The 22,375-nt window shown below is 42.1% G+C and overlaps 2 protein-coding genes and 1 long non-coding RNA gene across 28 annotated transcripts in view; 1 reads left to right on the plus strand and 2 right to left on the minus strand.

The window, feature by feature from the left end:
• The window catches only part of LOC102074065 (OX-2 membrane glycoprotein), a 52,584-nt gene extending 47,216 nt beyond the window's left edge, over positions 1-5,368 (minus strand). For 10 of the 26 annotated variants that reach the window (XR_012579152.1, XR_012579159.1, XR_012579154.1 and 7 more), the window contains exons 1-5: positions 4,807-4,945; positions 4,563-4,667; positions 3,584-3,665; positions 2,486-2,812; positions 1,619-1,836 (exon numbers count right to left, since the gene is read on the minus strand). Coding sequence is in view for 16 of the 26 variants with exons in the window: in XM_026796743.2 (XP_026652544.2) it covers positions 1,619-1,836; positions 2,486-2,812; positions 3,584-3,641 (603 nt within the window). In the remaining 10 variants the exon portion in view is untranslated. Of the gene's footprint in view, positions 1-1,569; positions 1,837-2,485; positions 2,813-3,583; positions 3,666-4,562; positions 4,668-4,806; positions 5,044-5,081 lie in introns of those variants that run through there. The other 16 variants (XR_003381577.2, XM_026796733.2, XM_074536015.1 and 13 more) reach the window with 7 other exon arrangements.
• On the plus strand, positions 5,040-14,155 carry LOC141728270 (uncharacterized). Its single transcript, XR_012579160.1, has 3 exons — positions 5,040-5,174; positions 6,901-7,046; positions 11,457-14,155. It is a non-coding gene; the product is annotated as an uncharacterized LOC141728270 (long non-coding RNA).
• Positions 14,156-15,233: 1,078 nt separating this feature from the next.
• On the minus strand, positions 15,234-18,026 carry LOC102073895 (nectin-1-like). The gene is made up of 3 exons (XM_074536208.1): positions 17,560-18,026; positions 15,391-15,511; positions 15,234-15,257 (listed from the first exon to the last, which is right to left on the minus strand). Exons 1-3 carry the CDS (start codon positions 18,024-18,026, stop codon positions 15,234-15,236), a joined length of 612 nt encoding a protein of 203 aa, XP_074392309.1.
• Between the last annotated feature and the right edge of the window lie 4,349 nt (positions 18,027-22,375).

Below are 22,375 nucleotides of genomic sequence, written 5' to 3' on the forward strand. Positions count from 1 at the left end.
CATGGCAAAGAATACTGCCATTCCTATACCTGATACAGTGGTTGGCATACACACACAAGCAGAACTTCATACAAGTCTTAACTCTTTCAGAAGAGTTTTTTTTGTTTCACCCAGAATTTTATTATTTTTACTTTAAAACACTTTTTACTTTTAAACACTGTTGAAAAGGCAATAATAATTTTAAGAAAATAAGACCGGCTATGTTTTGCTGCCTGCAAATAGCTCTACCCAACAGCTGACTGTAAATGTTCCTCCCTGGTTAGATATTACCACTTCATTTGACTGCTATTAATCAAAAGGCTCATCTCAATGTTCACTGACATTAGCTGGAAAATGGTATGACTTGAAATTTATTTGACTTGAGCTAAAACGATTATGTATTTTAACAAATTTATGTTGAACTATTCGTTTGAACTTCTTGTCCTCTAAAATATAAGACTGTTAAAACAAAAAGCTCTTAGCTGATTTTTTATCCACTTAACAAGAAATAACAACAGTCTTAGTTTTCTGCTTTCTGAGATATGTATTTGCTTTTTAGAAGACCAAAACAAAAGAATACTGGGGGCAGGACAAAAAGATTACTATGTTTTTTCAGAATTGTAATGTAATTCAGAATTAAGAACTAAATTGCTTTTGAATGTTTAGAGAGCAGATATTAAAAATCAGATCCTGCTCTTTACTACTATTCCTGTAACAATCACTTCTTGAGCGTGTAATTTCAGAATCAACCCACAGCTACAAGCTGCTTTTCCGGTCTTGCTAATCTACAAGTGGTCTTCAATTTAAGGCTCTATATACAGAGACGTGAATTTTAAATCACTCAAGTCAATGCTCCTGTATTAAGTAAAAATGTTTCTTCAGCTTTTAATGTTTCTATTTCTTATCTGCAGAAACAGGGTTAAAGTCTTTCCAGCAGAACAGAATGTTGGAAAAAGAAATAAATTAACACTATAAGATATTCAGATGTTACATTAATATATCTAAGATTTCTGTATAAACCAAACATAAGTGTCTTCAACTGACCCCCTCCCTGTATGCCTGAAAGTACTGTTCCTCTCTGACCATTACTGCAGTGGACATGCGCCTTGGCAAAAAATCAGAGAAACCAAAACATCATGTACAGATTATATACAACAAAACATGCAGTAAGTTGAACTGAACATTTGATTCAGAGACAGTTTGCTATGAATTTCAAAATTTCTGACTTGATCAACAATCCATAGAGTTTCTACTCATCATTCTACTCATGGATATCAGCTGACATATATTTATTTTTAAGCTCTTAAAAAAATTATGAAGGCCTACGTGGAAATCTAAGTTCAACTTGCTGTACAATGCATGGTGCCTCTAAACCCTGTATCACCCCAGCTGATTAGTCTGGCTTTTTTCCCTTCTTGGATAGGACTCCAATATGTTACTACCTCAAAGACAACAGTGGATGCAAATAGGATTTCCTGACATATAAACATCTCATTCCCACTACTTTCCAGAAGATTCCTATCCAAATATGCTACTGCAAAACATGGAAGCCAAGAGAATGCTAACAAGTTGCCTGTACTTCTCACCTACCTCCTTTTATTTTCACAGGTATTTCAAATGTTTCATTTGTGTTGCTTACTTTGCAGGTCAAATCCTGTGCACTGATGCTCTGAATATGGTAGATTTCCAGTGTACTGGTGATGGACACAATCCCATTTTTGTGCTTGACTGTCTTCTGTGTAGGAGTAGAGTTGAACAGGTTGTTCCAGGTGATGGTGGGCTCTGGGAGGCCATTAGCATTACAAATGACTATCAGATGATCTTCAGAAATGTTGTGATGGACAGATGCATTGAGACCTTCCAACACACAAATGAGACAAGTCACCACCACAGTGAGCACCTGGTCGTAAGCAGTAGTAGCAGGCTAACCATTACAAATTAGAGCAAAGCTTACTGGATTCACACTGAGCCCAATGTCAAGGAATGCAAGAAGAGTTCCTTGGGTAAGATCCCCTCCATGACTCAATACTCCTTCCTCAACAGTGAAGTAGTATACCCCAAAGATTTCACTCAGTCTGAAATCCAAGTATTAAAATAATCTGTTAAGTAAAATAATTTATGGGTCCTATCTGCTAATTCCCTATCAATGGTAGGGTTTGGGAGAGCAGCTGACAGCACTGGAGTTGTACTGTGCACCAAAAGGAAACTCCAATGGGCAATGTTGGTTTGCCCAAGTTCCAGATGGGACTGATCAAGGACTTGGAAAGATTCCACTCCTTGTTTTTCAGCTGCTACTCAAGGAGTAACAAACAAGAGCCAAAATGACCACAATAATCTTGAATATGACCCACAGAATTTTGCTCACAGCAGTAGTGCTCTGTTTCTACATCATGTTCCACCAGAGGATGCTCCCATCACTGCAATTCATGAATCTGCTCAAGGAAATACTGTGGGTAAGAAAACACCTCTTATTTCAGTAGAGACATATCCCTGCAGAGAACCTTACCAAAAACACTCAGGCAGGTATTTCCTGAGAGAGGACCAGAAGGGAAAACATTGAAGAGACACTTGTAACATCCTGAATCATCCATTCTAGTGTCCCAAAAAGTTATGCTTGTCTTGTTGAGTTCCAAACTTGTGAAATTCATTCTGTCTTTATAGGGCTTCTGAATCCTTAATCCATTCGTTTCACTGTATGTAGCTATATTATCATGTAATTCTTCTGAGTCCTTTTGCCATGTCACTTGCAGAACATCCATGGGTTTTGTTAGGGCACAACTCAGAGTCACACTGTCACCCATCCTCACTGCTGTGTATCCAGCCTGCGGAACCACTGCAATGACAGTAAATAGTTAATGAAATGGGCAGATATCACGCATTCAGAAGCCTAATGTTGATTCTAAGGCCTGGATTACCCACAGACACAACTCCTTCAGTTACATATTGTTTCTGTGGCTTTCCCCTACAAAAAAGTCCATCTCCTGCATACTCCTAGTAATCAATGAAGTTATGTTGATTTGCATTGGCTGAGACTTTAGCTTTCTTCTAAGCTGCTTAAAAGACAAAAAGACATACCCATTTCTGTACCAATATCTGCAGACTTCCCTCGTAAGTTTTACTAAATCAGCTCATGACTTCCTATTCTCAGCAAATACTCAATTTTTGTTTCCTAAGAGCTAGAGGAAGATTGAATGCATAAGTGAAGCATGCAACAAGCCATTATCAGAGAAGTAAACAGCATAATGCCTTTAAAAGGCTTTCTGAACTGTAGTTTCAGAGTTCACAGTGCATTTGAGATGAAGGGAAGGAAGTCATTTTCGGATGCCCCACTCTTGGAAGCTGTCAACTCAGGTTAACAATGGTGTCCAGTGTCACTGTCGATATGGGATGTTTCTTGTCCTTCCCATCTCTAAATGCTGCTCCAGGAGGATTTGTGTCACAACTACCAGCTCCATGTCTCTGTCTCATCTATGTAAGAAAGTAAGTCAAGCAGAACCAGCAATCTGTATTTCACCTAGTTTTGTCTCTTACTCTGCTGAAGCCTCAGAAACCTGAAGCCGGTTCCCCAAACAATTTCAAGCAGATTTCAGGAAATTCAACTTACCATTTGCCTTTCCAAGCCCAGAATATGCCAAACACAAAACCAGAGCTTGTATAGTCATTTTGGAAGAGAAAATCTGCTTCACCTAAAGAAAAACAGAGATGACAGATCATCCTCTGCTGATATTGTACATTCAGGGTGCAAGAATTAACAGTAGATTTTTCACGTGAAAAAGAATATAAGGGTCAGACAGCAAGACTTGACAAGTTTTATTGCCCTGTTTCCTTCAACTGAATTGTAGACCTGCCTGGAACTGAAGTTGGTGTTATATTCAAGAGGAAACACAATTTTGCAAAAAATACTTCTGTAACACACTCTACCCATTCCTGAGTTTCTTTTGTCAATGCCTGCAAAACTAGCTGAAGCATCCTGGGACCATCTTCTGTCAAGAATTTAAGCAAAGCCCAACCTTTTAAAGATTTTCACAACATTCAAAAAATAAAAGAGACAGTCAGCTGAAAAGCATTTTCTATATTATACAGATGAAAAAAGAAGGGCTGGTAAATAAATAAATAAATAAATAAGACAAAGAATCAATAAATAAGACAAAGAAAAAAGTATTTAAAAACAAATTGCCAAGAACTTGTGTACATACTGCGTACACCCACAACCAGTAGCCTGCATTTAAATTTTAAACACACTATGCTAAAACAACTCCTGATATAACTCTCCAGTTACCAAGAACAAATAGAGACCAAGATGTTACATGTAGAATCACGAAACAAGAACATATCAGCAACGAGCCCAATGAAAAAAGTTTGTGTAATCAGATATTTGAGCACGGCTGTAAGAAATTCAAATATTCCCCTAAGCATGCAGAAATCAAGGGCCAGCAGAGCAAGCAGAAACTAGCGAGTCACAGAGCTGTTTATAAAGCACGGGAAGATGTACCACGCCGGCAGGCAAGCAGAGTTTCCAATAACAATCCTTTGCTTCACTGCTTTAGTACTCATTAAAGCCCTTAATGCACCATTGCACACACCTGGGGTAGCAACAAGAATTCACACAGTGAGGAACGAGGCTATACCGTGTAGCTATACCACGCACAGAAAGAAGTCCCTTTAGGTCACAACTCCAGTCACGAGTGCTGCAGAGAGTGAGAAAACAAAAACCAAAACGAACAGAAAAAGAAGAAAAAGAGAAAAGAAAAAAAAAAGGAAAAAAAAAGCGTTAAAGATTGAGGCAAGTAAAGCGCAAATCCTTTACTGCATCTCCCAAAACCGCACCTCGGAGGGCTCCTGAGCCACGGTCTGTGCCGCTCCCTGGACAAACCGCCCCCCACTACTGTCTGGGAGTCTCCCTTAACTTCAAAGAAACTTGCCCCCTGTTGGCATCACAGAGGTTTTCGAAGGCAGCTGCCGACTGAGCCCAGCAGCTGGAGACCCCTCCCGGGTAGGAAGGGAGGACGGAGGAAGGAGACGCGGCACGCGGGCGGTGCCTCCGGCCTTTCGTCCCCACGGCGGGGTCCCCCTCCCGCCGGCGCTGTCAGGCTGACGCGCACCCGGCACCCACTGCTCATCTCCGCCCGAAACCCTCCTCGGAGGTGGGAATGCGTCCGGGGAAGGCAGCAACAGACATGGCTGCTCACAGCCAAGTACGTGGAAACACGGAGAAAGATAACATAAATCCCGTGGAGGCGGAAGCTCCCAGACCGCATCGCGGTTCTTGTTCCAGAGCTGAGCTGGTGTCCCATCCAGCGCTAACCTTTCCCTCAAGGGTATTCATAACAGCCCAGTAACAAATTATTTTAGGCTATATCGCATATGTAACTGGGAGTGGTCTTTTGCTTTCGCTGCTACCTTCCTGTTGGGTGGGGAGGCAAAGGCGCAGCACGAGTGATAGTCGACAATCTCTGCGCTATTTTTGTGTTGTTAGATTAGGATCTTCCGTTGATAAAACTACAACAGGCTTAACTTATCAGGCCTTGTTGCAGGCTTGGCAGAAACAACGCATTTCTCAATCTGATTAATTAGAAACAGCATTCTTAGTGAATCAATACAGGACATTCAGTGCCTGCTCTTCAGATGCTTTCATACACATGCACACGTTCATACACTGTTCGCACCACTTGCAATATTTATCTTGCCAGACTATTTTAAGCCATCATTGCTCACAGGAAAAATCAAACACCACAGTTTCAGCCTCTTACCAAAGTTAATGGACAAAGATGCTTACATAAACCTAGAAACTCATTCTTATTTAAGACAGATCTGTGTGAATATTACAAGCAATGCTACTAAACTGTCTTAAGGAAGAAGGTGATGTTTGCAGCTTTCCTGGGTCACCCTGGGCTCACCATGTATTAACCTCACCTGTCCTGCTGCTCTCAGTACCTTGGTGCACAAAGGAGTGCCTTTTGACCCATAGAAATAGAAGGCTTCTGCTGTCCCCAACAGATTTGGCCCAGCTTTTGGCTGGGGTCTGGAGATCAGGGCAGTGTTTCTTCCAGATGCGTAGAGCTGTACTTGGAGACAGCTTCCCCACAACTGTGCTGGATTTAGTGCAACCTTTTCCCTCTGCCAACTAACTAACCAAGGCCCCTTGGCTTTTCAACAAAATTTCAACTTTACCACTACCTTTATTTCTACCTTTCTTTCTACCTCCAAGGATAAATCACTATGTTTTAAATCACTTAAATTTCACTCCGCCAGCCTTGCCCTTTTTGGTCCCTCTAAAACAGGCCAGCAACTAAACCAGTTGTTTGAGACTGATGTATCTACACACTTCGCAGTCTTTTTGTTTTAATGAGAAAAATGCATTAGCAAGTTTCCTGTGCTCATGTGCCTTCACTATAGCTGAGGGGATTTTAGAGGGAAGTCCAGTTAACCGCGCATTGCACAGCTTAAAATAAATTTGTCCAGAAGTGCCCTGTTCCATCAAAGCAACAAAAGGAGGGAAATCCCAGTGATATCTTCCTGCTCTTACTTAATGTAAATAAAGGGGACTTTGGGGGAATTTGAATGATATATTATAGTAACTCACATCTGTTGAAGTGGAAGATGTCTGTGTTTAGGCAAATGTTATTACTTGTTCAGTGGGCTGGAGAAACGTAGAGAAGAAAGAAAAAAATGATGAAAGGGTCCAGAAAACAAGGGGGCTGCTCCTTTGGAAGAGAGGGAATAAATTAAAGTTGAGCAAGGAAAGGATGATCCTGAAATCGTAAGCAAAGAGGTAACCTCAGGGCAGACAGAAGGAAATGAAAAATACTCCAGATAAACCAGCAATAGTGGAAGATTCAAATTACATTTAGAGAAGAACAAGGCACATAAATCCCCTTCTGCCTTATTCTGTGTTCTAATGTCAACTGTTTCTTTTTACAGGAACCTGACTCAGCTCAGCAATCTTTACCAAGCTTTACAAGGTTTTTGTACGTTACGTACAAAGAACCTGTACCTGGAGCTGGTGGTAGCCAAGGTGACATGGACTCTCTGCTATTATAAATCCTTTGAAGTTAGTGAGAAAGACAGTAAGTAGAGAGCTCTTGTCCAAAAATTCAAAGAGGTCTTTGCTCATTTTTTGTTATTTATTTAGCTGTAATACACCCTGTATGCTGGTGGAAGTGGCAATTTAAAATTCCTTCAGTCACGAATGAGATTTATTCTTCATTCTTTCCTCTGCCTTCTGGGTGGACGCATTCCACAATTAATATATTTTGTCATTCTTCCCTTGACTTCTGGACTACTGACCTCTTATAAGCAGAGCCATTTGAACCACTATCCAGCGAAACCTGTACAGACTTCAGGCAAATATATGATACAGCAGATCCAAGTTGTCATTAGTTAACAGGGAAAAGGAAAATAAAGGGTGAATGGAGTCAGTGACACAGATTCCAGTAAAACCAAACACAGTAGGTTTTACAGGATGTACTGTCTTGTGGAAGTGTATATCAGAGCATTTGCACTGCTGATGTTCTGATATACTCCCTTCTGGCTCTGCTCACATCAATTAACATATCCCCCTTAATCATCATGCTCAGGCAGTGCATCTTCAAGTTGCAAATGCTCATATGGGTCTAATAGGAGCCTAACCTGGTTCAGAGGATCTGCCACCAGCTGTCATTTTGTTGGTGATTCGACCACATGATCATAATCAAACCACATTTCTCTCTCTCAAGCTTACTTCTATTAAACAAGGAAAGTGTAAATTGTTTAAAGTTTGAGGTCCTGCCAATTTCTCCAGTGCAAACTGCACAAGATTTCTCAGTAGGGACAGTTAGCCATGTGGGTGGGGATAAGAGCACAAAAAATTTCTGGAGTCCATTTCAGTGTCAATTTATCCATGTATAAAGGGAGACTGGATTGAGGAATAGGAGCACAAAGGGGAGACAAAGGCATGGAGTGGGTGTGGAATTGGAAGAAGAAGAAAGTGACCATGGTAGTGAAAGTTTTACTCCATAACAGGGCAGACAAGAGTGGTAGGGGGGCACACAGGTAGCACAATTCCTGCTGCAGCAGGTGATAGGAGTTGAGGAATGCATAATTGTTAAGGTGTTGTATGTAGATTTGTTTTACATGCGCACACGCACATACACACACACACACACACACACACACACACACAGAGTGTTATTATACCTGTTATTAAGGAGTCCTTAAGTGATTTTAGCTTTAGAGAAAAAGCAAGAAAAGAGCCTAGGCTTGTATTATTGGGAAATGCTTTTTCCAATACAATATGTTTTTTATATGGCTGCTGCTGTATAAAGTATGGTTGCGGAAGAGAAGGGCCATGAGGACCCATGACAGGCCACAAGGGACAAGAGGGGCTGAGTGAATAGATAAGGTTGCAGCTGGGGACTTTCCTCCAGCTGCAGGCAGAAGAGGCATAAATGATCAAGTTAATATAATGATAAATGATGGAGGGGTAGACAAAAGGATTTTGGGTTTGGAAACTCATGAAGGGTTTAGTCCTATAGCACAAACTTGTAGGGAAGACCCAGAGAAAGTTGTGCAGCTATGTGGTGATTGGATATGTTATTCCTAGGGATCTGAGTAAGTTGTTAGAAGCAGCATGGAACATGTACAATAATTAGGAGCAAAAGCTGTGTTAGCAGAACAAAGCCCAATTGCGGGGTGGGGGGTGGGGAGATGGTGGCACCATGGGAGAGAGGCAGAGAAGGAATTACAGGCATAGTTGTACAGAGGTCTGTGTGCTATTTCGTTTAGAGAAGGGCCATGGGAAAATCTGTGGGGAAAGGGACAAACACAAGCTGGTGGACCCTGGACTTCACCCAAATCTCCTGATCAGGCTGAAAGGCTCCCACTGGTAGAAGATGTGTGATGGCGACTGGAGATGTCATCCCCAGCTAAACCTGTGGGGATTACATTAACACTGGGAATGACAAATGGAATTTCTTAGTAGACACTGGAGTGGCGTACTCAGTCTTAAATATGCCTAAAGGAAAATTTAGTCAGAACAATTCATGTTGGTGTGACAGAGCAGAGGGAAAATTGGCCTTTCTTTGAGCATTAAAATTTGGAATTGATAAATTGATGTTAGCCTATCAATTTCCCTATATACCTGAATGTCCCATACCAATACTAGAAAGAGACGTGTTGACTAAATTAAATGCACACATTATGCTTGAAAAAGAAAAAAATCAAGTTTCTGGATGCAGGCTCCTCTGTTAGTATGAGCTGGTTGGGTTTGTCCTGTGGCCGAGGGATTGGTGCAGCACTGCAGAGGCCTGTGCCAGCTCAGGTGAACTGTTCTGTGGAAAGGTTTCACCTTGTAACTAGCAGGGTACTTGCAGTTTAGGAGATTCACTGTTCCACATGGGCAAAGGAGTCAACACCAGGAAAGAAAGGAGGCTATCTGTTAAAATGCTGAGCACCTTTCTAAAAAAGAACTGAGCCTGAATGCAGCAAAGCCTTTCAGTAAATGAAGCATGCTCTCTTGGCTGCTCCTGCACTGGGATTACTGGACTTGGTAAACCTTTTGAACTATTTATGCAGGAAAAATTCCATTTGGCATTGGGGGTATTGACACAACAACTGGCATCCTAGAAGAACAAAGGATGCTCACCCTGCCTCACGACAGTAGCGGCAGCTGTCCTCCAAATCCAAGAAGGAAAAAAAAATAAAATAACCATGGGGCAGCAACTGACTGGTTTTGTGCCCCGTACAGTTGTAGTGTTGTAGTAGTGTTGGAACAAAAAGAAGGACACTAGTCATCACCAAGCAGAATGTTAACATACCAGACAGTACTGCTAGAACACTAGAACAAGATGACATGGAGTTAAAAGTAACTAACCTGGAGTTAAAAGTCACTAACTTGAATCCAGCAGTGTTCTTAACAGCTAACCCATTATGAAAAGATCTGGCCCATGATTGTTTGCAGAGCACTGAACAGGTGTACTGTTGTTGAGATGACATAAAGAACTTGAAAGACATGGATTGGGAACTCCTTGTGGACGGGAGCAGCTGTTTGTAAAACGTAATCCGAAAAGCCAAGTTACTCAGTCATAACTCAGCATGAGTTAATAGAAGCCAAAGCTAAAACCCCTAACACATTGGCTCAGAAAGCAGAACTGATTTCATTGACAAAACCATTGGAGCTCTCACAGAATACGATTGTAAATACATGGACAGCCTTAAAATTTGCTTTTGGTGTGGTCCATGCCCATGGAACTATTTGGAAAGAGAGGGCTGTTAATTTCCCAGGCATCCCCTGTGAAACATAGACAAATAACACAGTGATTGTTAGAGGGGGTGCAGCTACGTGAGGGGTGGCATCAATGCTTTGTAAAGCTCATAAGTCAAGAAGACCCCAGTAAATACTGGAAATTGCCTGGCTGACAAAGGAGCCAAGGAGGCTGCTGGGGGGGATGTCTGTTTGGTCTTACCTGAGAAATAACAGCATTTGGACAAGCAGGCTTCTGATTACCAGGCTAAGAATGGGAAATTGGCAGAATAGTTAGATACTGACAAGAGTCCTGAAGGATGGTGGATTACATCCAGCAAACAAATTGTGATTCCCCAACACCTTATGAAGAAAATCTCAGGAGAAGGACATATGGTAACTCCCTGAGGAATAGAGTTTATGGTAGAAGCAATGAAGCCTCAGGTTTTGAACATAAGAATGACTGGTATAATAAAAAGCATTGTTAAAAAGTGCCAAACACTTAAAGAACAAGGCACATCAAATTAGATAGCCTACACACACACACCTGTGACTGTTAAGAAGTTGTTCAGGAGACTATTGGCAAATAGGTTTTGCTGAGCTGCCATGGTAAAAGGGCCACAGGTATTTATTGGTACTGGTAGATACTTTTTCAGGATGGCCAGAAGCTTCTTCTTAGTGCGCTAACAAAGCTAGTAAAGATTTGGTGAAGGAAATTGTCCCAAGGTTTGCAGTATGAATGGGAATGTCACTAGACAGAGGTCCACATCATTGCTGAAATAGCAAAAGCCTAGCAAAAATGTTAGGGGTAAAGTGGGACTTGCACACTCCATGGAGACCTCAGTTTAGTGGGAAAGTAGGAAGAATAAACCAGAGTCTGATAGAATATATTCAATCCCATGGGCAGGTGTTGTATTCTTGTTATATTTCATATTTCTCAAGTCCCAAGCTGTACCAAACTGTTCTTCTCTGCAGCACAGTCCCTCACATGTCCTCTCAGAAGCTCCTCCTGGGCTCTCGACCCACCCCTATTTATTCCAGTTACCTTCACGAGCCACAGCTGCTGCCCAACTAAGGACTTTGCAGCTGTAGCTCATTTGGAGTAACTAGGACCCACACAGATCTTACAGGGACTCTCTCCATAAGGACCCACTTATTTAATACATAGATCTTACAATACATAGATCTTAACAGGGACTCTCTCCATAACAATACATATATTCAGCCCCCACAGGCAGGTGTTGTCTTCTCTCCACAGATACATTGTGCTGGCAGCATCCATGACACTGGACATCACAGCTCATCCATACCAACCAGGAGACTACCTCGAAACCGGGACTGACGAGCCTCTCCAAGAAAAGTGGAAGGGACCGTATCAAGTGCTGCTAACCACCAATACTTGTGTGAAGGTGCAAGAAGTAGATTTGTGGCTCCCCAACTTATGATGGTTAAAACAACTCTTTGTACTTATTGTGCTATTTTTAACTCATGCTCTTGATCACTTGTTGCAATACATACTGCTCTATAGACTAGGTCAATATAATAAGTGGATATGAAAATTTGAAGAAATTATATTAAAGTCTCAAAGGGGCAATTTGTTACCAAACAAGTTATATTATTATTAATAAACTGATGTTTATAATGATATTATGATTTGTTGTTACTAGGAATTAATTATTGTTGGCTATGTAACCTAGCATACTGCTTGTAGAATTTATTTCCCAGCTTTTGGAGACACAGTGTCTTGGTTTAAAAGACAAATGTCTGCCAAGGAAGGTGGGAACCTTACTGGAATGCAAAGATGATCCTGCCTTCAAAATTATTGTAACTTAGAAATTACAGGGCTTTGAGGCAAAAATATAGGAAAGGAAGTAACAGTTCTTTACTGGAAAATATGCATATGTGTAGTTGTGTAAGACAGCAGAACAGACTACACCACAGAAACAGAAGTTTCACAACTGTTGAGTGCCGTGTTTCCCCTCTGGTGTAGTTATGACCATGGCCGGCAGGGCACGAGACAGAGAGTATACCATGATCCCCTCATCCCGCTCCAGGAGGGAAGGAAGGAAATTGCTCCTTTTGCAAACTCAGGGGCAGCATTCGATATCACCACTGCCAAGGAGCAGCTGGAAGAAGCAGGGGAAGCAGGCAAACGTAGTGCCAAATTGCAGCGTAGCAATGTCCTGAGCCGAATGCACAACTGTCCTACAGCACCGCGAATGTCCCACCGCACCGCGCAACCGCTCCCTCTGCTCCGCTGAAATGGCAGAAAGGGGGGACGGACCCGCCCCCGCAGTGAAGTCTCTGCCAGAGCCCAAAACTTCTCACACAATATCCCTAGTGTTATAAAAAACCATGTAATTGTTGGCTTTCGTTATTATATATTGGCTTTTACAAAATATTTTGATATAGTAGAGTTTGTAAACTCTTTTTAACTGCTTTTAACATAGTATAATTTGTCAGACTTTTATGGTTGCCGTAATCCCTGCGTAGATTGTATATTTTAGTGTGATAAAATATAGTTTAGGCTTTTGCAAAATATTAAAATAGAGGCTTTGTGCTGTATATTATAACATTAACTTTTGTGGAAGTAATTTTAGTTGTGAAATAATAACTAATGCCTTACTTTTGTAACTAACTAACCATAGTGAAATGGCTAATATTCTTTGAAAGTACTTGTAAAAATGCAAAAATGTCTGTATGATAAGATAACATTGAAAAGAACTGGGCAAACAGTACCAAAAGAGCAAGGAGGAATCTACCACTGACTCTTTGGCTATCAATAACTGTCAAATCACAGACCAGGGGACTGTGAGAAATGCTACTCACTTCCAAAAATTTAGAAAGGTTTATTGAAACCTTATAAAAAAGCCACAGCTGTCTCCATCTCGGTCCGGCCTGCAGCAAGCCTTGCCTGCCTGGCCACCCCTAGCCAGCCACTGTGGGCAGAAGGGCAGGGGTGGTGATGGCAGGTTCCCCTTCCCAGCACCCCACATGAGGAAAGGCGTTAAATAGCGCCAGTGCCATGGCAACCGCTGCTGCCTGCATGATGGTGGCGGAGCTGCATGGCTGATGGTGAAAACATGGTGAGTGACTCCCTGACATGGAACCCAGATGAAATTGACCTCTTGGCACTGCAGGATCCTGTAGGAATCTTTGAACTGGTGGAACTTATTGGCAATGATGCCTGTTGGCAGCAGTGTTTTTTCCAGTCAGAGAAGAGGAGAAAGTGAGGACATGTGAGAGAACAAAACATGGCAGCACTAAGGTCAGTGGAAAAAAGATGGGGAGAAGGTGCTCCAACTGTCAGAGCCGAGATTCTTCTGCATGACGTGGCGAGGACTATGGTGAAGCAAATTGTCCCCCTGCAGCCTGTGGGGTCCACAATGGATGCAGAGATCCACTCGCAGCCTGTGGGAGGAGTGCTCACGCTGGAGCGGTTGGATGCCAGAGGAAGCTGTGATCCAGTGGGAACCTAAATGGAGAGAGAGAGCCTTTGTTTCCAGAGATAGAGAAAGAGGGCTCTTGTTGCCAAACTAGAGCGGCCTATCCTTAGAGTACTGCATCCTGTGGGTGAGTGGTTCACACCAAAGCAGTTTTGGGAGGACTGTCCAGTGGAAAACACCAATCACTTGTTTTTAAAATTTTAAAATTTAATAGTAATAAAATGGTTATAAAAATAGTAATATAATTAGAGTAATAAAAATTTGGACAATTAGGATTTAGGACAATATGAGACAATAAAAACAAAGAGTTACAGACAGTCTGGGTACCTCTTTCTGGGCAAAATAAAACCAAAAAAAGACACACATTAACAGAGGATTAACCCTTAAAGGCAATCGCCTGTTGCATATTCATACATCTCATACAGGATGCATAAATTCCATTCAAATAAAGGATTCTGTTTGGTCAGTGTCAGCTTCTTCCTCTGAATCCTAACAGCATCTTCAGGGCTGAGCAAGGCAGGAAGAACTTGATAAGAACTCAATAAATTCTTTTTCTCTGAAAGATTTAGGTGTCCTGTGGCTGCTACCTTGGTGTGAGTACTCTCTTTAAAAAAGTATCTTACATAGCATAGTTTCTATTTTAACATTATGTTTTAACCTAAAACTATATTTAACACACTACTTAAGAAAATTACGGCATTACTTTCTAACATAACACATATAATATTCATTTTAGTATTTGTGAAAAGCCAATCATAAAATAGACATTTTTCACAGTCCTTCCTGTGGGAAGGACTCACATTGCAGCAGTTTTGGCCGGACTTCTGCTTGTGAGATTGCAACCATGATGGAGAAATTCCCGGAGAACTGTCCCCCATGGGAGAGATCCCATGGCATAGATCTCCCTGAGCAAACAGAAAAAGAGCTTAGATGACAAACCAAAACTCCCATGACCCTGTTTCCCTGCGCTGTCAGTGGGAAAGAGGGAGGGGCTGGAGGGGGAAAAGGTAGGCTTTTACAAAGGCTTATTTTACTTCTCATTATCCTTCTCTGACTCTGTTAATAATAAATTTACCTTATACTTTTTAACTTGAACCCGTTTTCTCCCAGTCCTTATATTGACTCATGGGACCTTTGTTCATTTTTTTCCCTCACCTTTGCCCAACTGTAGCATGAGAGGATAAGCCTGGCATTTGGCAAGTGTCAAACCACAACAGATTCCCAGTTACAGCACGGGAGCACCACGAGCTTACACGGAAAACAGGGAACATACGGGAGGTCTGAGCAGAGTGTCTAGTGGGAGAGATTCCTCTTTGTGACCAATTACTTGTTTTGTCTGTGGATGCCAGCAGCCCTCTGAAGCACCTTTGAGTCTGCACCAGGAGGAGGGCAGGGCAGATCCTTGTGAGGAAACTTCTGTGTGAAGCTGTTCTTTACAGCACCTGAGCTCTGTAGGGCTCCCTGGCCTTGTCCAGAAGGGACATCTCAGCTGTCCTCCTGGACATTTCCAGTGCCTCTTCCATGCCTTTGCACCTAAATAACTTTGATTAACTATTCTGCTGCATCCTCCAGGACAGCAGTGCAAAACATCAGGCAGTTTTTCCTGATCGTTGCTAGAGGGACACATGGGACACATGTTGTGTCATCCACCCAGTGTGGCTGTCCCATGCAGCAAAAACACGACAGGACAGAGACCCCTAATGGAGGATGTGAATAATCACTAGAAGCCTTGGGTGTTTGTGTTACCTCCTTTGGGTAAGGAATGTGTTGGTCTTTTGATGTGTACAGGCTCAGAGAGGCTCTCTCACCTAGGTCTTGCTGTAAGCCTGTCTTTCCAGGAGTTCTGGGTGTACCGTGTGTCTTCTGCCTGGGGAAAAAAAAAAAAAACGCACCATCAATTAGTCACAGGATGCTTAGTATACTCCTTGTCATTTAGAGTGAATTGTGCTATTTTAAAGATGCTGTTACTAGCTGGGTGGGTTTCCAGAAGAGATATATAAAAATACCAAGAAGAAAGAGAAAGGCAAATTGCAAGGTGAACAGAGGCAAGGCACTTCATTTACAAGAAAAGGGAAACTATTATTGCTTGTTCCTTCTGCAGTTATTTAGTCTCGTGACACAATATATCAAGACCAGTAAGAACAATGCAGCTGTCAATATCAATGTGATGATGACTGTTCTTCTGAACATCTACAAAAAGAAATCAGTACGTTCACACAGAACATGAAGTGATGCCAGTATGTTTCTGCTGTCCTCTTCCAGGATCTTGGACCAAGACTGCAGCATTCAGAATTTTGTGCTCATTTATTCTTTGAAGGAGAGAAAGGAACAGTGTAGCAGTGTTGGGAATTTAGCTGCTAGAGAAAGGAAAATTACAAAGCTGTGGCTAATTCCAAGTCCGGCACCTGCAAGATAGCATGTCCTTGGGGCCTAGCTGTGGTAGGATAACAAACAGTGAAAGAGACATGAGAAAAGAGAGATGTAACCCCTAAGGAATGAGGAAGAGTTCATGGCGTAGTTTAACCAATAGATTGCTTGGCTTACAGAATATTCATAAGCTTATTATTTGCTGTATAAGTGTCTGATGCTCTTTTCAATAAACGGAATTTGCTTATCACTCATATTGAGTGTCTGAGTCTCCCCTCACCAACAAATGGCTCATCCCCGACAAAGGCCTTCATTCTCTGTGACATAGCAATATAACTGCACCAAAGATGAAGGATTATTTAATGATTTTAAATAAATATTGATAATGTCTCATGCTTCTCTGGTATCAGGTTGTGTCAAAAGGCAGAACTTTTGATCTATTTGTGTTTCTTTTTCTGAAATATGGTTTATCACAAGAGAGGTGTCCCAATCTTCCTGACACATATCCTCCAGCGAGATATTCTATGTGAAACGTTTTTCTGCAGCATTTGTCTGCCAGGAGCCTGCTCTGTTTGGTATCCCCCAGATGTGTGTACTGCTGCTCTACATAAATTGTTCTGTAGAAGTGTAGACATACTGTGTATGCACAAATGTAGATATTTATTCCATCTATATATTCCCCCCCATACACACAAAGGCACCCCAGGGAAGGATCTTCTGGAAGGTTTCAAATCCTGAAATCTTCATCCAACATGAGATCTGACCTCACAGAATGTTGTCTAGCAAGACCTGTGTAAGTACAAACTGCCCTCTCACAATTTTACATGCTTCCCTAAGAGGTCCTTATGTGTTACACATCTCCACACAACTGCAGCCCACCCTCCCTTCCTTTTTCCAGGTGGAGTGCCTTTATTTTTCTTCTTGTGGGTGGTCGAGGAGGCAGAACAAGGCATGGAGGTGGCTGGCAGAGAAGGTAAGTCTGCTCGCCACTGTTACTGTTCCGTTGATGTTCTGGATGTGGTGTATTTGAGGCCTCTCTTCCAGGGCTCTGTCATCCAGCCATGTGATGCTGGGGGCAGGCTTTCTTGTTGCTGAGCACACTGCTGTGAGGAGACCCTCAACAGGAAAGAGGGAACAGAATTCCACTCTGAGCTCAGAGATTGCTGGTAGCAAAAAGAGAAGATGCTTTTTATACTCTGGTGAGTTTACAGTCAAAGCTGGGTGGGTTTCTCGCTCTGTACAAGGCCTTCACTTACCCCAAGAAAAGTGATGCCTAGAAAATAGAAAGGATCTTCCAAAAAAAAGTTAAAGTGAATATAAAAACCAGTCTTTATTTGAAAGCCTTCAGGTACACAATATGGTGAAAACCACACACGGTACAGTAATTCTACAGTTTTTATAAGGTCAACTGATAAATATTCCTATTATATACTGTTCAATCAAAAGGACAGTTAGGTAAAAATTCTGGTATGGCAATCTGGACACTATCTACCAAGGAGATGCTGCTGCATTGAAAATCTCCGTGTGGTGGATAGTGTGGTGATGTACCTTCTGAGTACATCAGACCCAAACTGAATGCCAGAAAGAGAGAAAGTGTTAGTGGAAAACTTACTTTGGATGTTGAGGTGTATGTCTTTGCTGAGGGAGCCATGACGGAACACATTGAAAATGCATCTGTAATAAGAGTCATCCTCAAGTGTGAGATTTTGGAGGATGATAGCTGAGGCCTTTGGGGTTGCTCTAGTGAAAGACACCTTCTTCTGAAATGACCTTATCAGCCTCAGCCCATGTATTGGGCTGTAGGTGGCCATGTTATGGAAGGAAGCCCCATTTCTCTTCTGCCAAGTAGCTTGCAAAACATCCATTGAGGGCAAGAAGTTACAATGGAAATTATTCTCTCCCCCAAGTGCGGCTACGATGATGATATCAGATTGGATGGGTTCCTTCAAAGCTAGGAACAAAGCAAACCCCCAAATCCAGGCAGGAGGAAAAGCCATTGGCTTAGGGAAGGCCATAGTGCCTTGAAACATCCAGTCACATAGTTCTCATCTTGTGGAGCACTGGAATAAGTAACTTCACCACGGGGTCATGGGGCACACCAGCAGACCACAGACACCCTGTTGTCACAGGTGTGTCACATCATTATGCTTTGCTGTACAATTCCATGGAGAAGAGGAAGGCAGCATGGGAACAGAGGGCAGGCAGGCTCTTTAGCAAGCACAGCAACCACCCAGCAAAAATAGCTCTCAGCCCCGAGAGCACCCCTGCTTCCCTCTTGCTAGCACCTCCTGGGCTGTGGGGAGGCAGAGCAGCCTAGGGCTCCCTGCAGCCAAGAGGCAGCACAAAGGGCTGCAGAGGGATATGCCCTGCTCCAGCCTCCTCCCAAAGAAGTGTGTGCTACCTGGACATGTACACTGGAAATGCAAACCTGCTCCATCCCCTGTGCTGAGGAGTTCAGTAAGACAACAAAGAAAGTGAATATACAGATAGATCATATGGCTTGCGAGCAAAGTGCCCTGTACTCTTTGTGACCAAACCTTACCCAATTTGGCTGCTGCTGACTCATGCCCAGCTCACTAGCTACTCTTCCAGTCACCAAGTTGTATATTTCAGTGAACATAATATCCGTGTCTCTCAGTTTGCTAGGAAAGGTGGTGGTGCTCCAGAGTTAAGCTGGGGTGAAGAAAGGGTGCTCCACTCACCCACTGCTGGTTCCACTCGCTGGCAGCCTCCACAGAGCAGCAGGTGGCAGATTTCAGCCCAGAAGAGCAGGGGGAAGATCACTGTGGGGCAAAGCAATTGCCTATGAAAACTCATCCCTTTCCCCGCTTCCCTCAGAGGGCAGCTGGGATGCCTAAGGGGACTACAGAAGATTTTGTCTTCTTTTTTCAGAGTGCTCTTCAGTGGCCAGTCAGCAGCACCATTATCAATCATTCATCAACACTGGTTGCCAGAGGTGAAACAGAACAAGGGCCACTTTGTACTTTCGTTGATTTTCTTTCTCTCCATCAGCAAAGCCTGGTGATGTCCCTTGTTCATCCCATCCCACCAGTCTCTGCTACGAGCTATTGAAAGTATTTGCAACTCTCAAGGTGTGAATTTGCAATCTTCTTGGTATGTATGGAGGTATCTAATGGAGAGGGAAGAAATAAGGGGACACAGGCCCCGACAGACCCTGCTCCCTTTCTCTTTGGCAGGAAAGGGATGGTGGGCAGGGAAGTGCAGCCTGTGGGTCACTGCCTCTGAGGCTTACCAGACACCATGCTGGGTGACAACACTGGGGCCCTTGGATCTGACACAAAGGAGTCACAAACAAGAGTAGATGATTCTCCATCAGGCGAGCAGTGTGGAGATACCAGCAGGTGTCAGTGCTTTGCCACAACTTACAAGCAATCTCCTTTATGAAAGTAGCTACATTCCTGTAAACAAGGAAGGCTTAAGGCAAATTGATTTATTTAAACTGAAATATAAACCTGGGTGTTTAGGATGAGACCTAGGCCTTCTGTAAGTTACCTAAAGGATAATATCAACTAGAATATTCTGACTGGGGAAAAAAAATTGGGATTTTTTTTGCCCTTTTTTTTTTTTAAATATAAGTGTAGGGGTTGTTTTTTTTTCTGCAAGGATTTCATCCTAGCCTGTCATGTACAATTTCATGTGCTCATTTACTAGGCAAAGCTGCTGTTTCCTTAGGGTGTTTAAGGACCACAGCTTCTGACACATTAGGGAATTTAAAACTCTGTACTGTATAGGGATCCTAGACTCAGGATCCTCTCAGGCTTCCCAGAAATTTCAGGTAGCTTTTCTCAAAGTTGAGCAGACTACAACAGAGCCCATCCACAAAGAGTTGAACTAGTATTCAGTGCTCCTTTCACCATAGCTTTATATGTCCAAAGATGAAGGCGGCAGAGCTATGAGAAGGCCATTTGTATGGTTTCCAAAAACATGAGCAATTTCTGGTGTACTGAGAGTGAAAACAAAAATACACTTGATTTGTATCTATCTGTCTGGCTTGATAGTCTCATTTATAAAAGAGAAAAATGCAATCAATTAGTGCAATTCTTTTGTTTCAGCTGATTTCCAGGGGCTCAGTGCTGAAAACTGTATGAAAAACAATGGGTTATATTTTCTTCCAGGTCTGATTTAATAAGAAAATTTACTGGTGTGGTGATTCGATGAATCATTCCCCCAGGGTCACACAACAGAGAATTGATGAGTGATGCTTTCAAAGGTCTATAACCAAAACAAAATTTCTTTTCACTGAACAAACTTAGTCTCATACCTCTGCCAGCACTGGTTTCAGAAGAAGAATATTCTTCGTATTTCAGCCAGTGCCTGTAAAATATCTAAGAAAAACATTTCAGCTATTTTTCAAAGTCACATCTTCAGCCAGAGCTGTTGGGGAAAATTTGCTTGCATCACACTGCTCTCTTAGAACCAGAAACCCAGTGTCTAGGCAGAGAAAAATACCAACACAATATACCCCTGAAATAGCCTGGCATACCAAAACAGAAGCATGGACATTTTATGCAGCCTGAAGAACCTTTATTTATCTATCTCAACTGTTTAAAAGTACGCTTACATGAGTTAAAATCTTAACCCAAACTGGCTAATGTCAGGGTCAAAGGATCCCAAAGCTGAGAGGTGCAGGCTACATTTGCTTTATAGACACACATAACCTAGAACCAGTTTTATCTAAGTGAGAGGCAAGCAGGAAGGTGGCATTCCCTCTTGCCCTTTTTCCATCAGTTAGGAGAAATTATACCCTGCATCAACATTACTTGTCCTGAGGCTGGACAAAATGCAGTAGCACATAGTGGTCACAGGCGAGTTGGGTGAGACTAACAACTCCCCAGCATCCAAGCAGGCAAAAATCCCGGGCTTTTTTGTTTGTTTCTTTTTTATTTTTATGCTTTTGTGGTGGTGGTGGTAGTATTAGCTCAGAGCATTCCTGTAGAATTTGTTTTAAAAGTGTGATCTGCTTCCATTTACTTACAAAGTTAATCTGCTTCATATCACTTGTATTGGAGCAGAAAAATAAAGCAATCCATTTCACTTAAATTTGCTTGCATCCTACCAGTTTTATTTCTTATTTCAAGCTCCATAGCAATTTCACCTACCACCTCCACCTACAGCCATGCAGGGCCACAGCAAGCAAAAGGTGCCCAAAAATGGGCATCAAACCCACCCATTTATTAAAACAAATACTAGGTATCTGTGTAGACTGATTTGAAATATAACCTCCAAGGAATTCTTACAAGTTGTTAACAGAAGTAACAGGACAGACAAGCACAAACTAATTACAAGGAAATCTCATAACAGCAGTTAGGATGTTCATCATTCATAGCCAAAACTTCTGATTCCATCAGTCATACTTTTGTTTATTCCACAAAAGATGGTTTGTATCTATTTAATATTCTTTTTTTTTGCCCCATAGCTATCAGCCACTTGATTTTCCATAGTCTGTATTCTTGCATTAATTTAATTGCTATACGAAACCAAACACCACAGCAGTAGCACACAGAATTTTATGGTACTGCATCTTAGTAGGTGGCTTTGGAGAGCTTGAAGGTAAGTACACCTATTGGTTTTAAGTTTTCTGTGACTGGATATCATGTTCTCATTCTAATATGAATGAAAAATAAATCTTGTATAGAAATTTACTTGTAAACCATTGCATCCCTCACCCAGCTGCTGGACCGATCATGCTCATAATCAGAAAATTCTAAAAGCTCATAAAATTTCTACATTCAGCTAAAATTAAAAGAAACTACAAACTCACACATAAACAGATACTTTCATGGCTCCAAGTCCTGCTTTCCCACACTCCAGGAGATCAGCTTGTATAAAACAATAATTGATAATCACTGCCATTGATAATCACTGCCATTGATAATCACTGGGTTTGAATAGATTTATTGCTGGCATTGTCTCTTTCTCTCTTTCCTCAGGAAATCCTTTTCTTTACCCATTCTAAACTCCCTGTTTCTGCAAGAGATTTTTGTAATTAAAAAAAAAAAACCAACAAAACCTTAGTCTAAACTCTAGCAGAAACCTCATGTTAAAACTCAAGCTACTCTAAATTGCAAGTGCAGACTGTACAGAATGGCTAGGGCTGAGGCCACACAGCCTGCTCAAGAAGGATGCCAGGGGCTTTCTACCCCATTCCAGCCCTCCACAAACCAAGGGGAAACCCTTCTCTCCTGGCCTCTTCCCTCATCAATGAAGAAATGAAGCAGCAATGGTAGAAAAGTTTGGACAAACCATTACTTCCTCCTTTGACAATTAGGGGGCTATGGAGAAAAAACCCAAATGTAACAGCTGCAGCCAGTTCCTCTTTCCCCTCACTCACCAACTGTGCTAT

This window comes from Zonotrichia albicollis, chromosome 2 (assembly GCF_047830755.1).
Source record: "Zonotrichia albicollis isolate bZonAlb1 chromosome 2, bZonAlb1.hap1, whole genome shotgun sequence".
NCBI lineage: Eukaryota > Metazoa > Chordata > Aves > Passeriformes > Passerellidae > Zonotrichia > Zonotrichia albicollis.

Bases quoted from the DNA above. Each gene is read 5' to 3' on its own strand.
- LOC102073895 (XM_074536208.1), bottom strand. From the start codon at position 18,026: ATGGCCTTCCCTAAGCCAATGGCTTTTCCTCCTGCCTGGATTTGGGGG. The intron at 15,512-17,559 runs GTACATCACCAC...TTTTTTCCCCAG, and splicing joins GGGTCTGATGTACTCAGAAG to GCAGAAGACACACGGTACAC. The intron at 15,258-15,390 runs GTAACACAAACA...GTGTCCCTCTAG, and splicing joins ACATTCCTTACCCAAAGGAG to CAACGATCAGGAAAAACTGC.